This window comes from Oreochromis aureus, linkage group 14 (assembly GCF_013358895.1).
Source record: "Oreochromis aureus strain Israel breed Guangdong linkage group 14, ZZ_aureus, whole genome shotgun sequence".
Lineage (NCBI taxonomy): Eukaryota > Metazoa > Chordata > Actinopteri > Cichliformes > Cichlidae > Oreochromis > Oreochromis aureus.
Genome location: NC_052955.1, coordinates 15,713,669 through 15,731,274, shown reverse-complemented (window position 1 = coordinate 15,731,274; position 17,606 = coordinate 15,713,669). Strand labels below are relative to the sequence as shown.

The 17,606-nt window shown below is 39.2% G+C and overlaps 1 protein-coding gene across 1 annotated transcript; it reads left to right on the top strand.

The window, feature by feature from the left end:
- Nucleotides 1-5,327: 5,327 nt before the first annotated feature.
- LOC116323638 (extracellular calcium-sensing receptor-like) lies at nucleotides 5,328-16,368 on the top strand. The gene is made up of 6 exons (XM_031744014.2): nucleotides 5,328-5,386; nucleotides 5,608-5,905; nucleotides 5,989-6,783; nucleotides 6,935-7,162; nucleotides 7,338-7,461; nucleotides 15,455-16,368. Exons 1-6 carry the CDS (start codon nucleotides 5,343-5,345, stop codon nucleotides 16,366-16,368), a joined length of 2,403 nt encoding a protein of 800 aa, XP_031599874.2. The 5' UTR covers nucleotides 5,328-5,342.
- The last annotated feature ends 1,238 nt before the right edge of the window (nucleotides 16,369-17,606 follow it).

Genomic DNA, 17,606 nt, shown 5'->3' with positions numbered 1-17,606 from the left:
AGAACTAGATAGCTAAACAGAACCATAAACCAAAAAGACTATTAATGATAAACTATGATGAAATCAAATATTAATAATAACACAAAACACTGGGTCACCAACCCATGACCGTGACAAAAGTAATGTATTACACAAAATACACAAAACACTTAATTCTTAAAGGCAATGCAGTACATTACTTAATTACTCCCAGGAGAAAGTCATTCATTATACTACGCATTACATTACATTCTATTTTCCCCAAAAAATTGCCTGAAAGAAATTATCTCTGATCTTCACCAGCAGCCTACTCACAGGGAAATCTGTAGACCCGCCCCAGAAGATGGATACACCCAGCATTTCATGAACACTGTGATGGAGACCTTTCCTTTGTGTAATGTTATAAATACTTGGATATAGGGCTGGGCCATATCATACCGTTCACAGTAATACCGGTATAATGTTGGGCAACGATAAGAAAATGAAATATCGCGATAGAATATGGGTAAAACGCGCATGCACAGTACCTTTGTTTTCATACGCACATGGTGGAAAAAGCATGGCGGCGACGGAGAATAAGAAGGGCGAAAGCGGATCGTTGAATGAAACGGAGGAACCAGAGTTGGTTTGTAAAAATGCTGCAACTTTAGTGATGTGGTCTGGTTTAGGTTTCGTCCGTCAGATACACAACAAAGCATTATTTTCGGTAGAGCATGCTAGCGGGCTGTCGTTATTACCGTGTTTTTTGGAAAATACGGCACACTTAAAATCAATCCTTTGATTTTTCTGAAAATCGACAGTGCCCCTTATAATCCCGTGTGCCTTATGTATGAACTCTGGTTGTGTTTACTGACCTCAAAACGATTTTATGTGGTACACGGCGCTCAAAACTTTGCTAAGCTACGAACCTGCACTGCTTGATGGATCGTCGGAGCATTACGGCTGTCGTAGTCAGGAGCCTTGTGGAGTGATACGTACTGTGCTTCAACATAATATTACCGTATTGTGTGTGTATAACCTCTTTTTAAGTTTTGTGGATATTCTACATGGTTATGCTGCGGATATGTCGGCCAATTTCCACTGGAAATGCCTTTTGGTTAAACTGTCAGCAAGGAATGTGAATTTGCACTGTTAAATTTTTATTTAACTTTAATGCACATAAAAAACAGCTGCTTGTTTAAGTGAAAATACATTGATTTTTTTTTTTTTTTGCACTAATAAAGTTGTGGACTTGTAAAGTATTTTGTCTAGTGTCAATTATATCGTCAGTTATATCTTTGCCATAACTGACATGGTTATATTTCAAACCATCTGTCCTCTCTGTCCAAAATGTGAACATTGGCATCCTCGAAAGAGTGACCTTTATCCTTAAGATGCAGATGGACTGCTGAGTCTTGTCCTGTGGAGGTGGCTCTTCTATGTTGTGCCATGCGCTTGTGAAGTGGCTGGTTTGAAAGAGGAGTGAAAGAGGCCATCTTTGTCCACTGTGAGCGACCATCTTTGAACAGAGGCGGTGGTTTACGACACCAACTGTCTGCCATCTAGAATCCAGTTTTGAGTTCCCTCCCCAGACGCCTTTACGCCCACTCACATCCTGGGCCATCTGACCTCAGGAATTCACATGACAAGGTGGGGCCAGGTTTCACAATGAGCTCACCCGAAACCCTGGCTGATTAGGTCCCACACCCGCTTTCACACCTTGGCTCATGTGATTAGAGGATCACCAGGGGGGGATACTCCCACTGGGTTTAAATCTGGGACTCTCGGCCATTTGACCTTAGAACTGTAGAAGCTACTCGGATGAGAGGTAAAACGTCTTCAAGCAACTTAAAGAAGTCCAGATGCTTTTCTTTGCAAACTCCTTTGACTACGATGACCTGGATGACTGAGAACCTTCACAGACATACTTGTAATAAAAGTACAGTAACGGTAATTAGTTAGTGACTGAGCAGCCCAGGGCGTTTCTCTTGATTTCTTCAGTCAGGGTAAATTCATTCACCTGCACGGATTAGCTAAACAAACTTTAAAAAACAAGTTTCCCCAACATCTGAGTGCTCATCTTAGCCTAATATGGAAACTTTAAAAAGAGCAGCAGAAGGTTTTCTGCTTTTTTTTTTTCTAATCCATAACTAACGTCCTTAGCTGGACCAGCTAAGGACGTTAGTTATGGATTAGCTTACAAACACGTTTAACTTACTGAAAAAGCTGCGGGGCCTCGGGTCCTTCTGTCGGGTAGTCCAGTTTACTAAAGAACACCTCAGTCTGTCAGGTTAAAACAGTCTGTCGTCGTTTTGTAACGTAAACGCTGGCCCTCCTCTCAGAGCCTCCACCCTGTCTACTATTCCTGAACAGAGCAGAGATACGCAAGATTCTCCGTGACTGCAGCTACCAGTCAGAGCTGTTATGATGACGTTACACCCCAATTTGGCTTCATTTTCGGGGAGCTGTTGCATCGTCCATGTTTTCTACAGTCATTGGTCAGATTTGATACCGCTTAACACAAACTTGTGCATCAGAAAGCAGAACTGTGACTAAAGACAATCCAAATAACTTTGAACGCTTACCAAATAGTGAATATTAAGTGCACTCACCTGAAATGGACAGCGTACCTGAAATGCTTATGGACACTTAAAGTGATGGTATTGAGCATCTTGAAGGTCAAATCACTGAGGTGAACTACATGTTTGAAATGATTTAAATGTTTTGTTCATGTCTATGTTTTTTTTGGCAATTTAAATGTTTGAATACACTCAAATCACTTTTTTCTTTTAAGTCGTTGTCAGTGTCTCATTTTAAGTGGAGGTTTTCTTCTCTAAGTTGCATTACCACTGCCAGTCTCCTTACAATCCTAACTGAACCCAACAAGAGTAGATTCCAGATATTTATTTTTTTTATTTGACTTCAGATGACAGATTATTGTGGATTTGATTATTCTGACTACTCAGTTAAAAAGGGTGAATAGCATTAGAGTCAGTTAGCTTTGTACAAAAATAGCTGGTAAAAACGTCCTCCAAAGGGCAACTTTTTACTTTCTTTCTTTAAGTAAATTTTAGAGTGTGTACTTTTTAACTTTTACTTGAGTAAATCAGTACTTCTGCTTTTACGTAGGTATTTTTCAAACTATCTGTACTTCTACTGAATTACAGAATGTCTGTACTTTTTCCACCCTAGCGGAGTTATCTACTGTATAAAAATGAACAGGTAGAAACTGCTCATCACTGCTTTTGTTACCTGTTGAAGTTCCAGGTCTGGGAGCTGGGCTGGGATTTCGATTCACTCAGCTTTATCGTCACTTGGTTCTTGGCAAGCTTAGCATTATGATGCTCACTGTGCAGGTGCTAGCAAAGATTAAAAATTATGTTCTTTTTTTTCTGAAACTGTTTGCACATTACTGTTGTGCTCTCATCTTTTTGCATGATAAAAATAAAAATAATGTACATATCCATACTGTAGACTGTGCCGCTATTTTCCTTCTCTGGAGCACAAACTCAAATTGGCTCACTGTAGCACAAGTACAAGTGGAATCAATAAACGGGATCAAGAGACAAGCAAACTAACAGTTCCAAGGAACTGGACTTATTCCTGTCCCTAGACACTAATAATAATGCACCAACCTACTCCAGAGCATTCTTAATTTGGTTAGATGTTGTGTTGTCTTGACTTTTTCATTACCATGGAAATAATTCTGTCAGCATGCAGTTTAGTTGTCTTATGCAGACTTTCAAGTCCTTTGATGCTTTTTTTCTTTTAGTTTTTTTTTTTTTAATGTAACAGATTGTTGCTTTATGATTTATTCACATTCAAAACAGTATGTGTTAAAATTTTCTTTAGTAATGTGACTATGTTAACAATTTTCATTGTGTAACCAGTTGAATTAGAAATACTATAAAGCATTATATTGTATATTATTATTATAATGTATTATATTAGGCTAGTAGGTGTAGGACCGCAATTTTCCAAATGACCAAAAGGGGGTGCTAGGCATTGTTGGAAAAGAAAGAAGAAAAGAGAAAACAGAAAAATGGATGCAGCAGAATTTGGTGCTTTTGAAAGTTAGCCTGGATTAAACACAAGAATTATTTTTTTCTTTCTGGTTAAATATCATTAACAGTGTTGTTTCATCATTATGTATGAAATACAACTAAGATCTGGAATAAGGTACTATGCTGTTTTGTAATGATATAAAATGTTGCAGTTGCTGTTACACTTTATAAACACAAGTAGATTAGAAAATTTTAAAAAAAATCTGTTAAAATTACATTTTTGTAATTTTTATTTTTAAGTCTTTCATTGCAACTAAGAGTGTGACTCTTTATTGCTAAATTTATACTCTTTCTCTTCTCAGTTTCATTGTGATTTTACTTCCTCACACAGACAAAAGACAGGTGAAGTGAAGAAAATCAAATTGGTAGCTAGTTGTTGCAGCTGGAGAGGGAACCACTGTAAACATAAATTACTATAAAGACAAAGTGAAATTGTTGATACTGACAGCCTGAAATACCTCCAAACTGTCGATTTTTTAGTATTAGCGTCTCTCCTTCTAGCAACTGGTAGACTGCTGGTAATCTTTATTGTAGAAAACACAGAAAAACATCAAACTGATTCGATCTGACCCATCAGTTGCCCAACTGTGAGAAATACAGTTGTTTTAAGATTGATATATAATATTGCATTAGTGAATCACTAATATGAATGTGGGTGTGTGAATGGGTGAATATGACTTACACAAAGCTCTCAGAGCAGCCTAAAAATACAATATAAAGTGAAGTAAATAAAGTATGCAGCTCATTTATTTTAATTGAATTAATAAATAAGTTAGTGTTTTTTAAGAAAGTAATAATAACAACTTTTTTGTCACTTACTGTAGGAAGAAGCCACTATAATTTCATAATTTTTCAGTGCATATTTATTTATAGTGAATCACTTTTTGTATTATAACTACATATTACATACCTACATACCTAAACTGCATTTCCTTCTTTTACAAAAAGTAACCTGCATAAAATTGTTTAATTGGACATGTTCCTCCTCTTCCTCAACCTAGACTTACTGAGAATACATCATCTCTCTTCTGTTGTTACATCTTAGGCTGCACCAGAAGGTATAAATATCAGTGTAAGTCTTTCATTTACATGAAGGCACTTATAATGGCATTAAGTGGTTTAGCTCTAGACTTGGCATCCTCACACAGGTGGCCAGAGCAGGGGTGGGCACTTCTCCAGCTATTATTGATGGCTTCTTTTTCTCAAGCTGAGGACCCAATGTGCAGGCAGAGAGGTGATCCTGAGAACCCGCTCCTATCAAAAGATGGGGATTTTATATTAGGAGGGATGTTCTCTTTTCACAGCAGCTGGGAAGACAGAATGGACAACTACACACACAAACCAATGCCACTACAATGTACCAGGTAAATTATAAGAAATGAATGTAACCCTTGTGGTGTCCTCGGATCAAAAATGGTCCCTAGATGAATGGCAAACAAGCATATGGGAATCCCGAGGACACCACAAAGGTACAGTCATTTTTAAGAAATTCATCAATTCTTGGCTTTAAACATTGTTTGAAATGTTTTTTCTCCATTTTAAAGGAAAATTTGATGCAATTCCAATTATTCATAAATGTCTCAAGTTTAAATTTCAGAGATTTCCAATTTGCACAGGCTATGCGTTTTGCAATTGAGGAGATTGATAACAGTACAGACCTACTGCCAGGAATCTCTCTGGGTTATAAAATCTATGATACTTGTGGATCTGTGGCCAGAAGTGTAGGCGTCACACTGGCTTTGGCTAATGGAAATGAAATTGTGTCTGTACCCTTGAAGGCACCATGTACCAGACCTGCACATGTGCAGGCAATAATAGGAGAGACCTCTTCTTCTCCAACCATTGCAGTAGCTACTGTTATTGGACCATTTGTTCTGCCAGTGGTGGGTAGGCTTCTTTCTTTATACATTTTTTATATATATAAAGATATATATAACATTTAAAAAAAACATTTATATTCTCTTAGATCAGCCACTTTGCCACATGTGCTTGTCTTAGTGACAAAACCAAGTACCCATCCTTCCTCAGAACAATACCCAGTGACTACTACCAGAGCAGAGCCCTGGCCCATTTGGTCAAGTATTTTGGATGGACTTGGGTTGGAGCTATCAGAACCAATAATGATTATGGAAATAATGGCATGGCCACATTCACAGAAACTGCACAGCAGCTGGGCATCTGTCTGGAGTATTCTGTATCTTTTTTTAGGACAGATCCCTATGTGAAAATACAAAAGATAATTGACATTATAAAGGCTTCAACTTCCAAGGTGATTGTTGCATTCCTTTCCCATGCGGATCTGGATGTGCTGCTACCTGAGTTTTCATACCATAACTTGTCTGGGTACCAGTGGGTAGGCACTGAGTCGTGGATATTTGATTCACAAACAGCAAAAATGGACATACATCACATACTGGATGGTGCCATAGGCCTTTCCATTCCCAAAGCACATGTCACTGGCCTGAGAGAATTCATACTGGATGTTATGCCACTGAATTCATCTAATAATGAACTCTTTACTGAGTTCTGGGAGACACTATTTAGTTGTAAGTTCAAGGAGTTGAAATCATCAGCAGAGATTTTGAGAGAGTGTACTGGACATGAAGAAATGACAGGAGTTCAAAACAGCTACACTGATATGTCTCTCATGCCTATCTTTAACAATGTCTATAAAGGAGTGTATGCAGTGGCCCATGCACTTCACAATATCCTCAGCTGTAATAAAACATGTAACAAAAATGTGCAGCTAGACCCATTCACGGTGAGCTTTACACTAACTTAAAAGATTAAATCACATTAGCAAGAACATTGTTGTGAAAATGAAAAAAATATTTTGCCTTTCATAATCTGTGAACATTAGGTGTGCAAGATATCTCTATTGCAAGTAACTGAGTTTTGGCATGTTATCTTAGGTTTTGCAACACATACGAAAGATTCACATCACAACAAAGGAAGGAGATGATGTTTACTTTAATGAGAATGGAGATCCAGCAGCAAAGTATGAAATTATAAACTGGCAGCCAAGAGGAAATGGCATCGTGGAGTTTGTCACAGTTGGTCTTTATGATACATCATTAACTCCAGAAAAACAGCTAAATTTGCAAAACGAGTCTTTAATTTGGGCAAGAAACACAAAGCAGGTACACATTCATACAATTGGGTTTTTTTTGTTTTATTTTTATCAATTTATAAATATGTATTTAATTTGTTTCACAGTATTTTGGTTTTGATCTTTCAAAATTAAGAAATTGTTTGACAGAGAACTTCATTCTTTTCTTAAAGTCCATATGCAGTTTAATTTTCTTGATCATCCAGGTTCCTGTGTCAGTTTGCAGTGAGAAATGTCCTCCAGGAACACGCAAAGTTCTCCAGAAAGGAAGGCCTGTTTGCTGCTATGACTGTATAAGATGTGCAGAGGGACAGATCAGCAATGTTACAGGTTTGGTGACATTTCATTTCAACTTTGGTGCATTACAAAGCAAAGTTAACCATGTAGGAAGGTTATACGAGAACTATTTAATAATCGTGATGTTTGTTTTTATGCAGACATAATATGCATTTAGATTTTCTTCTCAAAGTAAAACTATTTAACTAATAGTCACAGAATCATAACATTTCAACAGTAAGGAGACAGATTTAGGTTGGGCGTTGATGGTTTTGGATGTTTGCAGAGTTGCATAGAACTATATGTTCATTTTTTAACTCATAATTTAAAATACATGAAACTAGTAACCAATATGGTGAAGAAGAAATCATCCATTCATTTTCTGCTGCTTATCCATGTCTCGGTCATGAAGAAGAATTGATAAAAAGAATTAGATAAAAGTTTACATGGAAAAAAAGAACAGGTTTATTTAAGACCTTGTATTTAGTCTTGTTCTTGCTAATAATAATAATAGAAATAATAATTTTATTTTACACATTTTATTTATATTGTAGCGTCTCTCCACCAGAAGACAGAGACAGTCGGTTATTCTGTTTATGAGTTTAATTGGAACAGTAACACATGCTGTTCTACAGATCTAGCTGATATAATTGACAGGCTTAACAGCCTCTAGATCAGGGGTCTCAAACTTGCAGCCCCTCTACTTGCGGACTGCTTATTGATGTGAAGAATTTTTTTAAAAATTATTATTCAAAAAATAATTTAATATGAAGGCAATATGAGCAGAGTGTTACAGGCATTGCCCTTTAAGAATGTACCCAGTGTAGTCCGTGCTGCAGGAAGAAGGTGTGTGACTGCCTCTCCGTTATGTGTGTGAGTGTGAGGGAGGGAGAAAAAGGAAAGTCAAAAATTACGAGTTGTCACCAACCAGAAACAGGAGATGGAAGCATGTAAATATAATAACAACCACTGCAGCCAAAAAGAATGCTTGACGAGCCCAGTTGTAAGTAAGCTGTTAAGACTCGACTGTACACTGTGTTCGTGTTTTCCTCCGAAACAATAGAGTTCAGTTGGAGCAGCCTTTCAACACCTCTCTCTGTCTCTCACTAGCAAAGTTGATCCAGACAGTAAAGCTAGTTCCTGGGTATGAGCCCAACACAGAACCCGACATATTAGCCAGAGGTTTCTTTACTACGGTTTGGAGCCGTTGACCTGGCCGAGGTAGCAAGAGAGTACACACATGTGGAAGGATTGGCTGTGCCAATTCAATGAGAAAGTCAAAAACTAATGTGTACACTTGCGTCTGCATTTTTATTTTGTTAAATATGAACAAAATTATAGCAGAAGTGCTGTCACGTGTCTGGCCAGAAAGAGAGTACCAATTTGTTTATTTGGTAGTTCAATGAAAGGCTTCAGTTAAGAGTGAGAAAAAGAATTGCGTTCAAGTTTGCAGTTTTGTCTTGTTATACAATATCTGAAATTTAAAACAAACAAACAAAACATGACGTTTTAGGAAATATTAGTGGATGTTTTCTGGTTTGTTTGGGTTTTTTGTATTAGGGCTGAGCCATATCATACCGTTCACGGTAATACCGGTATAATGTTGGGCAACGATAAGAAAATGAAATATCGCGATAGAATATGGGTAAAACGCGCATGCGCAGTGCCTTTGTTTTCATACGCACATGGCGGAAAAAGCATGGCGGCGACGGAGAATGAGAAAAGCGAAAGCGGATCATTGAATGAAACGAATGAACCAGAATTGGTTTGTAAAAGTGCTGCAACTTTGGTGATGTGGAACTGGTTTAGCTTTCGTCCGTCAGATACACAACAAAGCACTATTTTTGGTAGAGCATGCTAGCGGGCCGTCGTTATTACCGTGTTTTTTTGAAAATATGGCACACTTAAAATCAATCCTTTGATTTTTCTGAAAATCAACAGTGTCCCTTATAATCCCGGTTGTGTTTATTGACCTCGAAACGATTTTATGTGGTACACGGCGCTCGAAAATCTCTCAAATGTTTTAGTACGATTTTGCTAAGCTACGAACCCGCACCGCTTGATGGATTGTCGGAGCATTACGGCTGTCGTAGTCAGGAACCTCGCGGAGTGATACGTACTGTGCTTCAACATAATATTACCGTATTGTGTGTGTATAACCTCTTTTTAAGTTTTGCGGATATTATACATGGTTATGCTGCGGATATGTCGGCCAATTTCCACTGGAAATGCCTTTTGGTTAAACTGTCAGCAAGAAATGTGAATTTGCACTGTTAAATTTTTATATAACTTTAATGCACATAAAAAACAGCTGCTTGTTTAAGTGAAAATACATTGATTTTTTTTTTTTTGCACTAATAAAGTTGTGGAGTTGTAAAGTATTTTGTCTAGTGTCAATTATATCGTCAGTTATATAGTTATCGCAAATTTTCAAATGTATATCATGATAAATATTTTTGGTCATATCGCCCTGCTCTATTTTGTACTACTTGAACATGAAAGTGGCCCTCCAATTAGATGGTGGTGCCAGCAGTGGCCCGTGGCTCATTTGAGTTTGAGACTCCTGTTTTAGACTAATACACCTTCAAGGATACTCAGTAAATTACTTGTTTGCAGGTGTGGAGCATATCTGCCAAAACTGTGTGGCAATTCTGAAAACATTAACAGTGATAACACAATAATCGGATTAACTTGTAATCCAGTCCATTACAATATATTTTAATGCCTTACAAAACCATGATTATACATAGTCTGCTTTTTTTCTGTAAAATAACTCTTATATTAGCCTCTCAGTTATAGTCAGTGTTTAATATTTACCACAATCCTTTGTTCTAAACTTAGAGTTAATACAATTAATGGTGATTAATACTCAATAAATGTTTTTCCCTATCTGATAACACCACTGAGGCTAAATACTAAACACTAAATAGTATTTGGAATAATATCTGGAAAGTATAGAAAATGTATTATAACTCCTTGTAAAATTTAAATGAAAAGTATGGCACAATCACAAACACTGATGGATGCTCAATTTAATTTAATTCAATTTTAGTCATACAGCTCTAAATCGCAACAACTGTTACCTTGAGGCTGTTGTTGTTGTTGGAAGCTGGTTCAAAAGTAGAAAAAGAAGCCTGAAAACCAAAGGCTCTGGCTCCCATTCTACTTTTAAATACTCCAGAAACCACAAGTAAGCTTGCAGTCCAAGAGTGGAGTGCTCTAATAGGGTGATATGGTACTATAAGATTATTAAGATACGATGCGACCTGAATTAAATTCAATTCTGGATTTAACAGGGAAGGGAAGCCAATATTGGAGAAATATGCACTCTCTTTCTAGTCCCTGTCAGTACTCTTGCTGTAGTATTTTGGATTAAGTGGAGGCTTTTCAGGGAGTTTTTAGGACATCCTAATGACAACCAATTAAAAGTACTCCAGCCTAGATGTAATAAATGCATGCACTAGTTTTTTAGTGTCACTCTGAGCTAGGATATTTCTAATTTTAGAGATATTGAGCAAATGGTAAAAAGCAGTCCTACATATTTGTTTAATATTTGCATTAAAGGACATATCCTGATCAAAAATGACTTCAGGTTTCCTCACAGTGTTACTGGAGGCCAAGGTAATGGCATCCAGAGCAAGAATCTGGTTAGATACCATATTTCTTTGATTTTCAGGGCAGTGCAATAATCTCAGTTTTATTTGAATTTAGAAGCAGAAAATTAGAGGTCATCCGGGTATTTATGTCTTTAAGACATTCCTTCCGGTTAAACTACTTGGTATCTGGCTTCATGGATAGATAAAGTTGGGTGTCATCTGCATAGCAGTGAAAATGTATGCTATGCCTTCTGATGATGCCTCCTAAGGGAAGCATGTGTAATGTAAACAGAATTGGAACCATGTGGAACTCCATAATTGACCTTACTGTGTGAAGAGGACTCTCCGTTTACTTGATAGATATGATACAAACCACTGCAATGCAGTACCTGTAATGTCTAAAGCACACTCTAATCGTTGTAATAGAATATTATGGTCTACATTATCAAACATTGCACTGAGGTCTAACCGGACAAGCACAGAGATGAATGCATTGTCCGAGGCCATAAGAAGATAATTTCTAACCTTCACTAAAGCTGTCTCTGTACTGTGATGAGCACTGAATCCTGACTGAAACTCTTAAAATAAGCCATTTCTCTGTAGATGATCAGTTAGCTGTTTGACAACTACTCTTTCAAGAATTTTTGAAAAGAAAGGAAAGTTCGAGATTGGCCTATAATTAGCTAAGACTGCTGGGTCAAGTCATGGCTTTTTAAGCAAAGGTTTAACTACTGGCAGCTTGAAGGACTGTGGTACATAGCCGATTATTAGAGATAGGTTGATCATATTTAAGACTGATGCATTATTAATGGTAGGGCTTCTATGTGCAAATGGGAAGTAATTACTGAAGTTAACTCAGAAAGATCAATTGGAGAAAAAGACTCGAAATAAGTATCAGTGGTACTGAAAGTAGCTGTAGATAATGCTACAATCTTTGAGATGATTATGAGTAATTTTTTTTCCAATGGTTATAATGTTATATTTCGTGGTGGAGGGTTTGTGTATCCCAGGGACCCCAGGGGCTATGTTGTTCGGGGGCTTGTATCCTCTAGTAGGGTCTCCCATGGCAAATTGGTCCTGGGTGAGGGACCAGACAAAGAGTGACTCAGAAAACCCCTATGAGTAGAACATCAAGGGAACAGTTAACCCTGCCTGGGATAGGGTTACTGGGGCCCTGCCCAGGAGTAAGGGCGAGGGTGTCTGAAGGTGCCCGAGGGTGTCTGGTTAATAGGCCTTAGCCCATGGGGCCTGCCAGGCACAGCCTGAAAAGGGGACATGGGCCCACCATCCTGCAGGCCACCACCCGCAGGAGATGGGGTAGGGGTCGGGTGCATTGTGTGCTGGGTGGCGGCCAGGAGCGGAGGCTCTGGCGGACCTGGAGAGGGGCTGGACTCTGTCTCAGTCTGAAGTTGCCCCTGGTGAGAGGCGGCAGGCTGGGGTGGGTATCCATAGTATCACCTTGGCTTGCTGCCTGTACATTGGGGTTTCTCCCGGTGGACAAGAGGGTTTAGTCCTGCGCCTTCGGGTCGTGGAACGGGTCCTGACCGTCATCTATGCTTATGTGCCAAGTGGCAGTTCAAAGTGCCCAGCCCTCTTGGAGTCCCTCTTGGGGGGGGGAATTCAATGCTCATCAGGGCAATGACAGTGAGACTTGCGGGGCATAACTGGGAGGAAAAGCCTCCCTAGACCTAACTGCGGACTTCTGTGCAAACCACAGTTTGACCATAACAAACACCGTGTTCGAACATAAGTGTTCATAAGTGCACGTGGCACCAGGACGCTCTAGGCTGCAAGTCGATGATTGATTTTATAATCGTATTACCAGACCTGCGGCCATATGTTCTGGACACTCAGGTAAAGAGATGGGCTGAGCTGTCAACTGATCACCACCTGGTAGTGAGTTGGATCAGGTGGAGAGGGAGGATGCTGGACAGACCTAAACATATAGTAAGTGTGCACTGGGAACGCCTGGCAGAGGCCCCAGTCCACGAGATCTTTAATGCACACCTCCAGCAGAGCTTCAACAGCATTCTGAGGGAATCTGTGGACATTAAGTCCAAATAGACCATATTCAGCACCTCCATTACCAAAGCCACTGCACTGAGCTGCGGCTGCAACGTGGTTGATGAATGTCATGCTGGTAGCCCCTGAACCAAATCGTGGACACCAGAGGTGAAGGAGCCACCAGGCTGAAGGAGTCCTATCGGGCTTGGTTAGCCTGTGGGACTTCAGAGGCAGCTGATAGGTACGGACAGGCCAAGCAGAACATGGCTCAGGCAGTGGCTGAAGCAAAAACTTCGGAGTTCGGAGAGTTCGGGGTCCGTGACTGCACGGAAAAAGACTTTTGGACTGCCTCGAAGAGATTTTGGCAAACCGTCAGGCGACTCAGAAGGGGAAAGTGGTACTCTACCTGCATAGTGCGGGTGAAGCGCTGCAGACTTCGACTGAGAAAATTGTCAGCTGGTGGAAAGAATATTTTAAGGACCTCCTTAATCCCACTGGCACGTCTTCCATGGAGGAAGCAGAGACTGAGGACGAGGGGGATGACTCGCCTATCTCCGGGGGTGAGGTCACTGAGGCAGTTAAACAACTACTTGTTGGCAGAGTCCCTGGGGTGGATGAGGTCTGCCCTGAGTTCCTGAATGCTCTGGATTTTGTAAGGCTGTCTTGGCTGACACACCTCTTCAGTGTTGTGCGGTAACTCTGGATTGGCAGACCGGATGGTGGTTCCCATCTTTAAGAAGGGGGACTGGAGGGTGTGTTCCAACTACAGGGGGATCACACTCCTCAGCCTCCCTGGGAAAGTCTATGCCAGGGTGCTGGAAAGGAGAGTCCATCCATTAGCTGGACCTCGGATACAGGAGGAACAATGCGGTTTTCGTCTTGTCATGGAACACTGGACCAACTCTTTATCCTCTCGAGGATACTTGAGTGTGCATGGGAGTTTGCAACCAGTCCACGTGTGTTTTGTGTATTTGGAGAAAGCATTCGACCGTGTCCCTAGCTGGACCTCGGATACAGGAGGAACAATGCGGTTTTCGTCTTGTCATGGAAAACTGGACCAACTCTTTATCCTCTCGAGGATACTTGAGGGTGCATGGGAGTTTGCCCAACCAGTCTACATGTGTTTTGTGGACTTGGAGAAGGCATTCGACCGTGTCCCTCGGAGTGTCCTGTGGGAGGTGCTTAGGGAGTATGGGGTGTCTCTCCCATTGCTACATGCCATTCAATCCTTATTCAACCGTTGAAAGAGATTGGTCCGCATAGCCGGCAAAAAGTTGGTCTCATTTCAGATGGGTGATGGGCTCTGCCAGGGCTGCTTTTGTCACAGATACTGTTTGTAATTTTTATAGACAGAATTTCTAGGCGTAGCCAAGTGGCGGAAGGCTTTCATTTGAGTGGTCTCAGAATCTCATCTTTGCTTTTCATGGATGATGTGGTTCTGTTGCTTCATCGGGTGATGGGCTTTAGCTCGCACTGGAAGTTTCAGTCATGTTGTGTTGTGTTGAGGCTGTCATTTTTAGCATTTACATGGATGTTAAAATAACGAGCAATAATTATTTTATTTGATCTGACCAGTAAATCGGATAAAAAGTCTGAGAAATCAGACAGAAACTCTGTGTAAGGCCCAGGTGGAAGATAGTAAAAAATAAGACTGGTTTTTGGGTTTTGAATAAGGCTAAGCATCAGGCTTTCAAATGAATTAAAAGTCTGTCTTGGTCTTTGGTTGATTAATAAGCTGGTGTGGAAAACTGCTGGCACACCGCCCCCTCAGCCCTGATAATTACTATGACTCAGGGGTGTTGATTCGTTTAAACTAACGTAATCATTCTGCTGTAACCAGGTTTCTGTAAGGCAGAGTAAATCAATTTGTTAATCAATTATTAATTAATGTACGAACAGACTAAAAGACTTGGAAGAGAGAGACCTAATATTTAATAATCCACATTTTACTGTTTTACTCTTTGGTGCAGAAGCGCATTATTGTCCCTTTTTTGTGATTTTTTATGTTTAAGTTGTTTTTTACCGGTTTTTAGTTTGTTTTTTGTCTGTTTGGGAGCTGACACAGTCTTTAAGGAGATGGGGTTTTGGGGGATAATGGGAGGAGAGATGCTGCAAAGACGTGTGTAAGACTGCAACTCTGCTTCCTGGTCCCAACTCTGGATAGTCAGGTTTTGGGGGGGATTAATAAATTTGGCAAGACTTCTAGAAATGAGAGCTGCTCTATCCAAAGTGGGATGGATGCCGTCTCCTCTGTAGACGTCACATCTGTTAATCCTCACTTGATCACAAACCAGTATACCAGTGTGCTTAACTTAATAAACATATTGTTTATCATCTTGTAATTGTACAGCATCAGTAGGATATTTCATGGATGTTTTAGATGACTTATGAAATTATGCTCATGAAATTTAACAACTTGTAACATCTGCATCAATATTAATTTCCAGATTCTGTCACCTGTGTGAAATGTCTACCTGAGTTTTGGTCAAATGAAAGAAGAGATGCCTGTGTCAAGAAGGAAGCAGTGTTTCTGTCATATGAAGAAATTATGGGAGCACTGCTCACTGCAGCATCTTTATTTGGGGCATGCATGACAATTGGTGTGATACTCATTTTCTTCAAGTATAGGAAAACTCCTATTGTCAGGGCAAACAACTCTGAATTGAGCTTCCTGCTGCTTGTCTCATTAATTCTGTGCTTCCTGTGTTCTCTGACCTTCATTGGTCAGCCCTCAGATTGGTCCTGTATGCTCAGACATGTAGCATTTGGCATCACCTTTGTCCTCTGTATCTCTTGTCTTCTGGGAAAAACAATAGTTGTTTTAATGGCTTTCAGAGCTACACGTCCAGGTACTAATGTTCAGAAATGGTTTGGGCAGACACAGCAGAGACTCTGTGTTACAGGATTCACTCTTATACAAATTATCATTTGTATCATCTGGTTAACAACTTCTCCTCCTTTTCCTTCTAAGAATTTGATAGAATTCAAAGATAAAATCATCTTAGAGTGTGCCCTAGGCTCGGCTGTAGGCTTTTGGGCTGTGCTTGGTTATATAGGACTTCTGGCTATTTTATGTTTTATTTTTGCATTTTTAGCACGAAAACTACCTGATAATTTCAACGAAGCCAAGTTTATCACTTTCAGCATGCTGATATTCTGTGCAGTATGGATTACATTTATCCCAGCATATATCAGCTCCCCTGGGAAGTTCAGTGTTGCTGTAGAAATATTTGCTATACTTGCATCTAGTTTTGGACTGCTAATTTGCATCTTCATACCCAAATGTTATATAATATTACTGAAACCAGAGAAAAATACAAAAAGAAATATGATGGGGAAGAAGGCACCAAATTCACTTTGAATATTGAATTTGGTAAAATGGTATTTTACTCTTGTTATTTTTACCAAAGTAGTTTGTCACCATCCTGTCAGAATATGAATAAGCTTCTTCTCCTTCCTGATGCATTTTCATTACTTAGTTTGCAACTAGGTTAAAAAAAACATACCAAGTCACTGATAGCTAAAGGTTATTGAGTCGTTCATATAGTTATCATGGCATGCCTTTATTTTGTCTTTATTTTATGTCAAACCCTGGAAGTTTGAAATTTGAATTACATGCCATTGCAGATAAAATCAGTAAGAGTACCTGTTCTTCTATAACCTGTTCATTCTCATTTTCAAGAGGTTTCCATTGCCATTATCAAATTTTTGTGTGCAGCACAGTGGAACTTAATCAGTTGTTTTGCTTTGTGCAAATATGCGTTTAATGCATGGTTGTCAAAGAGCAGCTACACACATATATATGGCAAATGAAATAAGGAAAGTTATAAAAAAAATCTCTTACTATATGAGTAATAGCAATAACAGTGAAGCTCTTCCTTTGTATAGGATCAAAACAAAATATAATATGTGGTACTTTAAAAGATGAGTTTTTAGTGTAAACACAAATTACAGTAAATAAACAAATAAATCTTTTGGTGTCACATGTTTGAAATCTCTCTAAACTGCTGATTATTTGCTGTTGCCTTTGGGCTGTGTTACCTCTTCACCTGCAGCTGGCGCAAAGACGCACTTATCCACACAACTGTCATTTGCAAAGTGGGTCTACAAACCCAAGCATTAGGGCCACAGGTGGATTGCCCTATTTCAGTACACCAAGCAAAAAATGTAACGCCAACCAACCCAGTGACATCAAGTTCTGTACTGATACAAAATGGCACTACACATGCTGTAAAATATTTAAACACTTATTTCTTAAACCATACTTCAAAGACATTGTTAAGTCCAGGTCATGTTTTTAGAGTAGGGTTCAATGGTGTAAATCTTCCATAGCATTTCCTGTTAACTTCAGACTGAATTAGTATCAGACTGATGACAGATCTTAATAGTACATCTATGCATCACAGATGTGAAAGTGTAAGTGAATGGATGACTGTAACTTGTTGTATAAAGTTTTAAGAGTATAAAAGTACTGTATTGGAAAAAGATTTTTTTTAGTACATTATTTGTAGTGAATTGTTCTTTCCATTGTAAATTCATATTTAAATGGGCCTTTGTATATCCTTCTTTTCCGTATATGAACCGACGTTAAATTGCAAA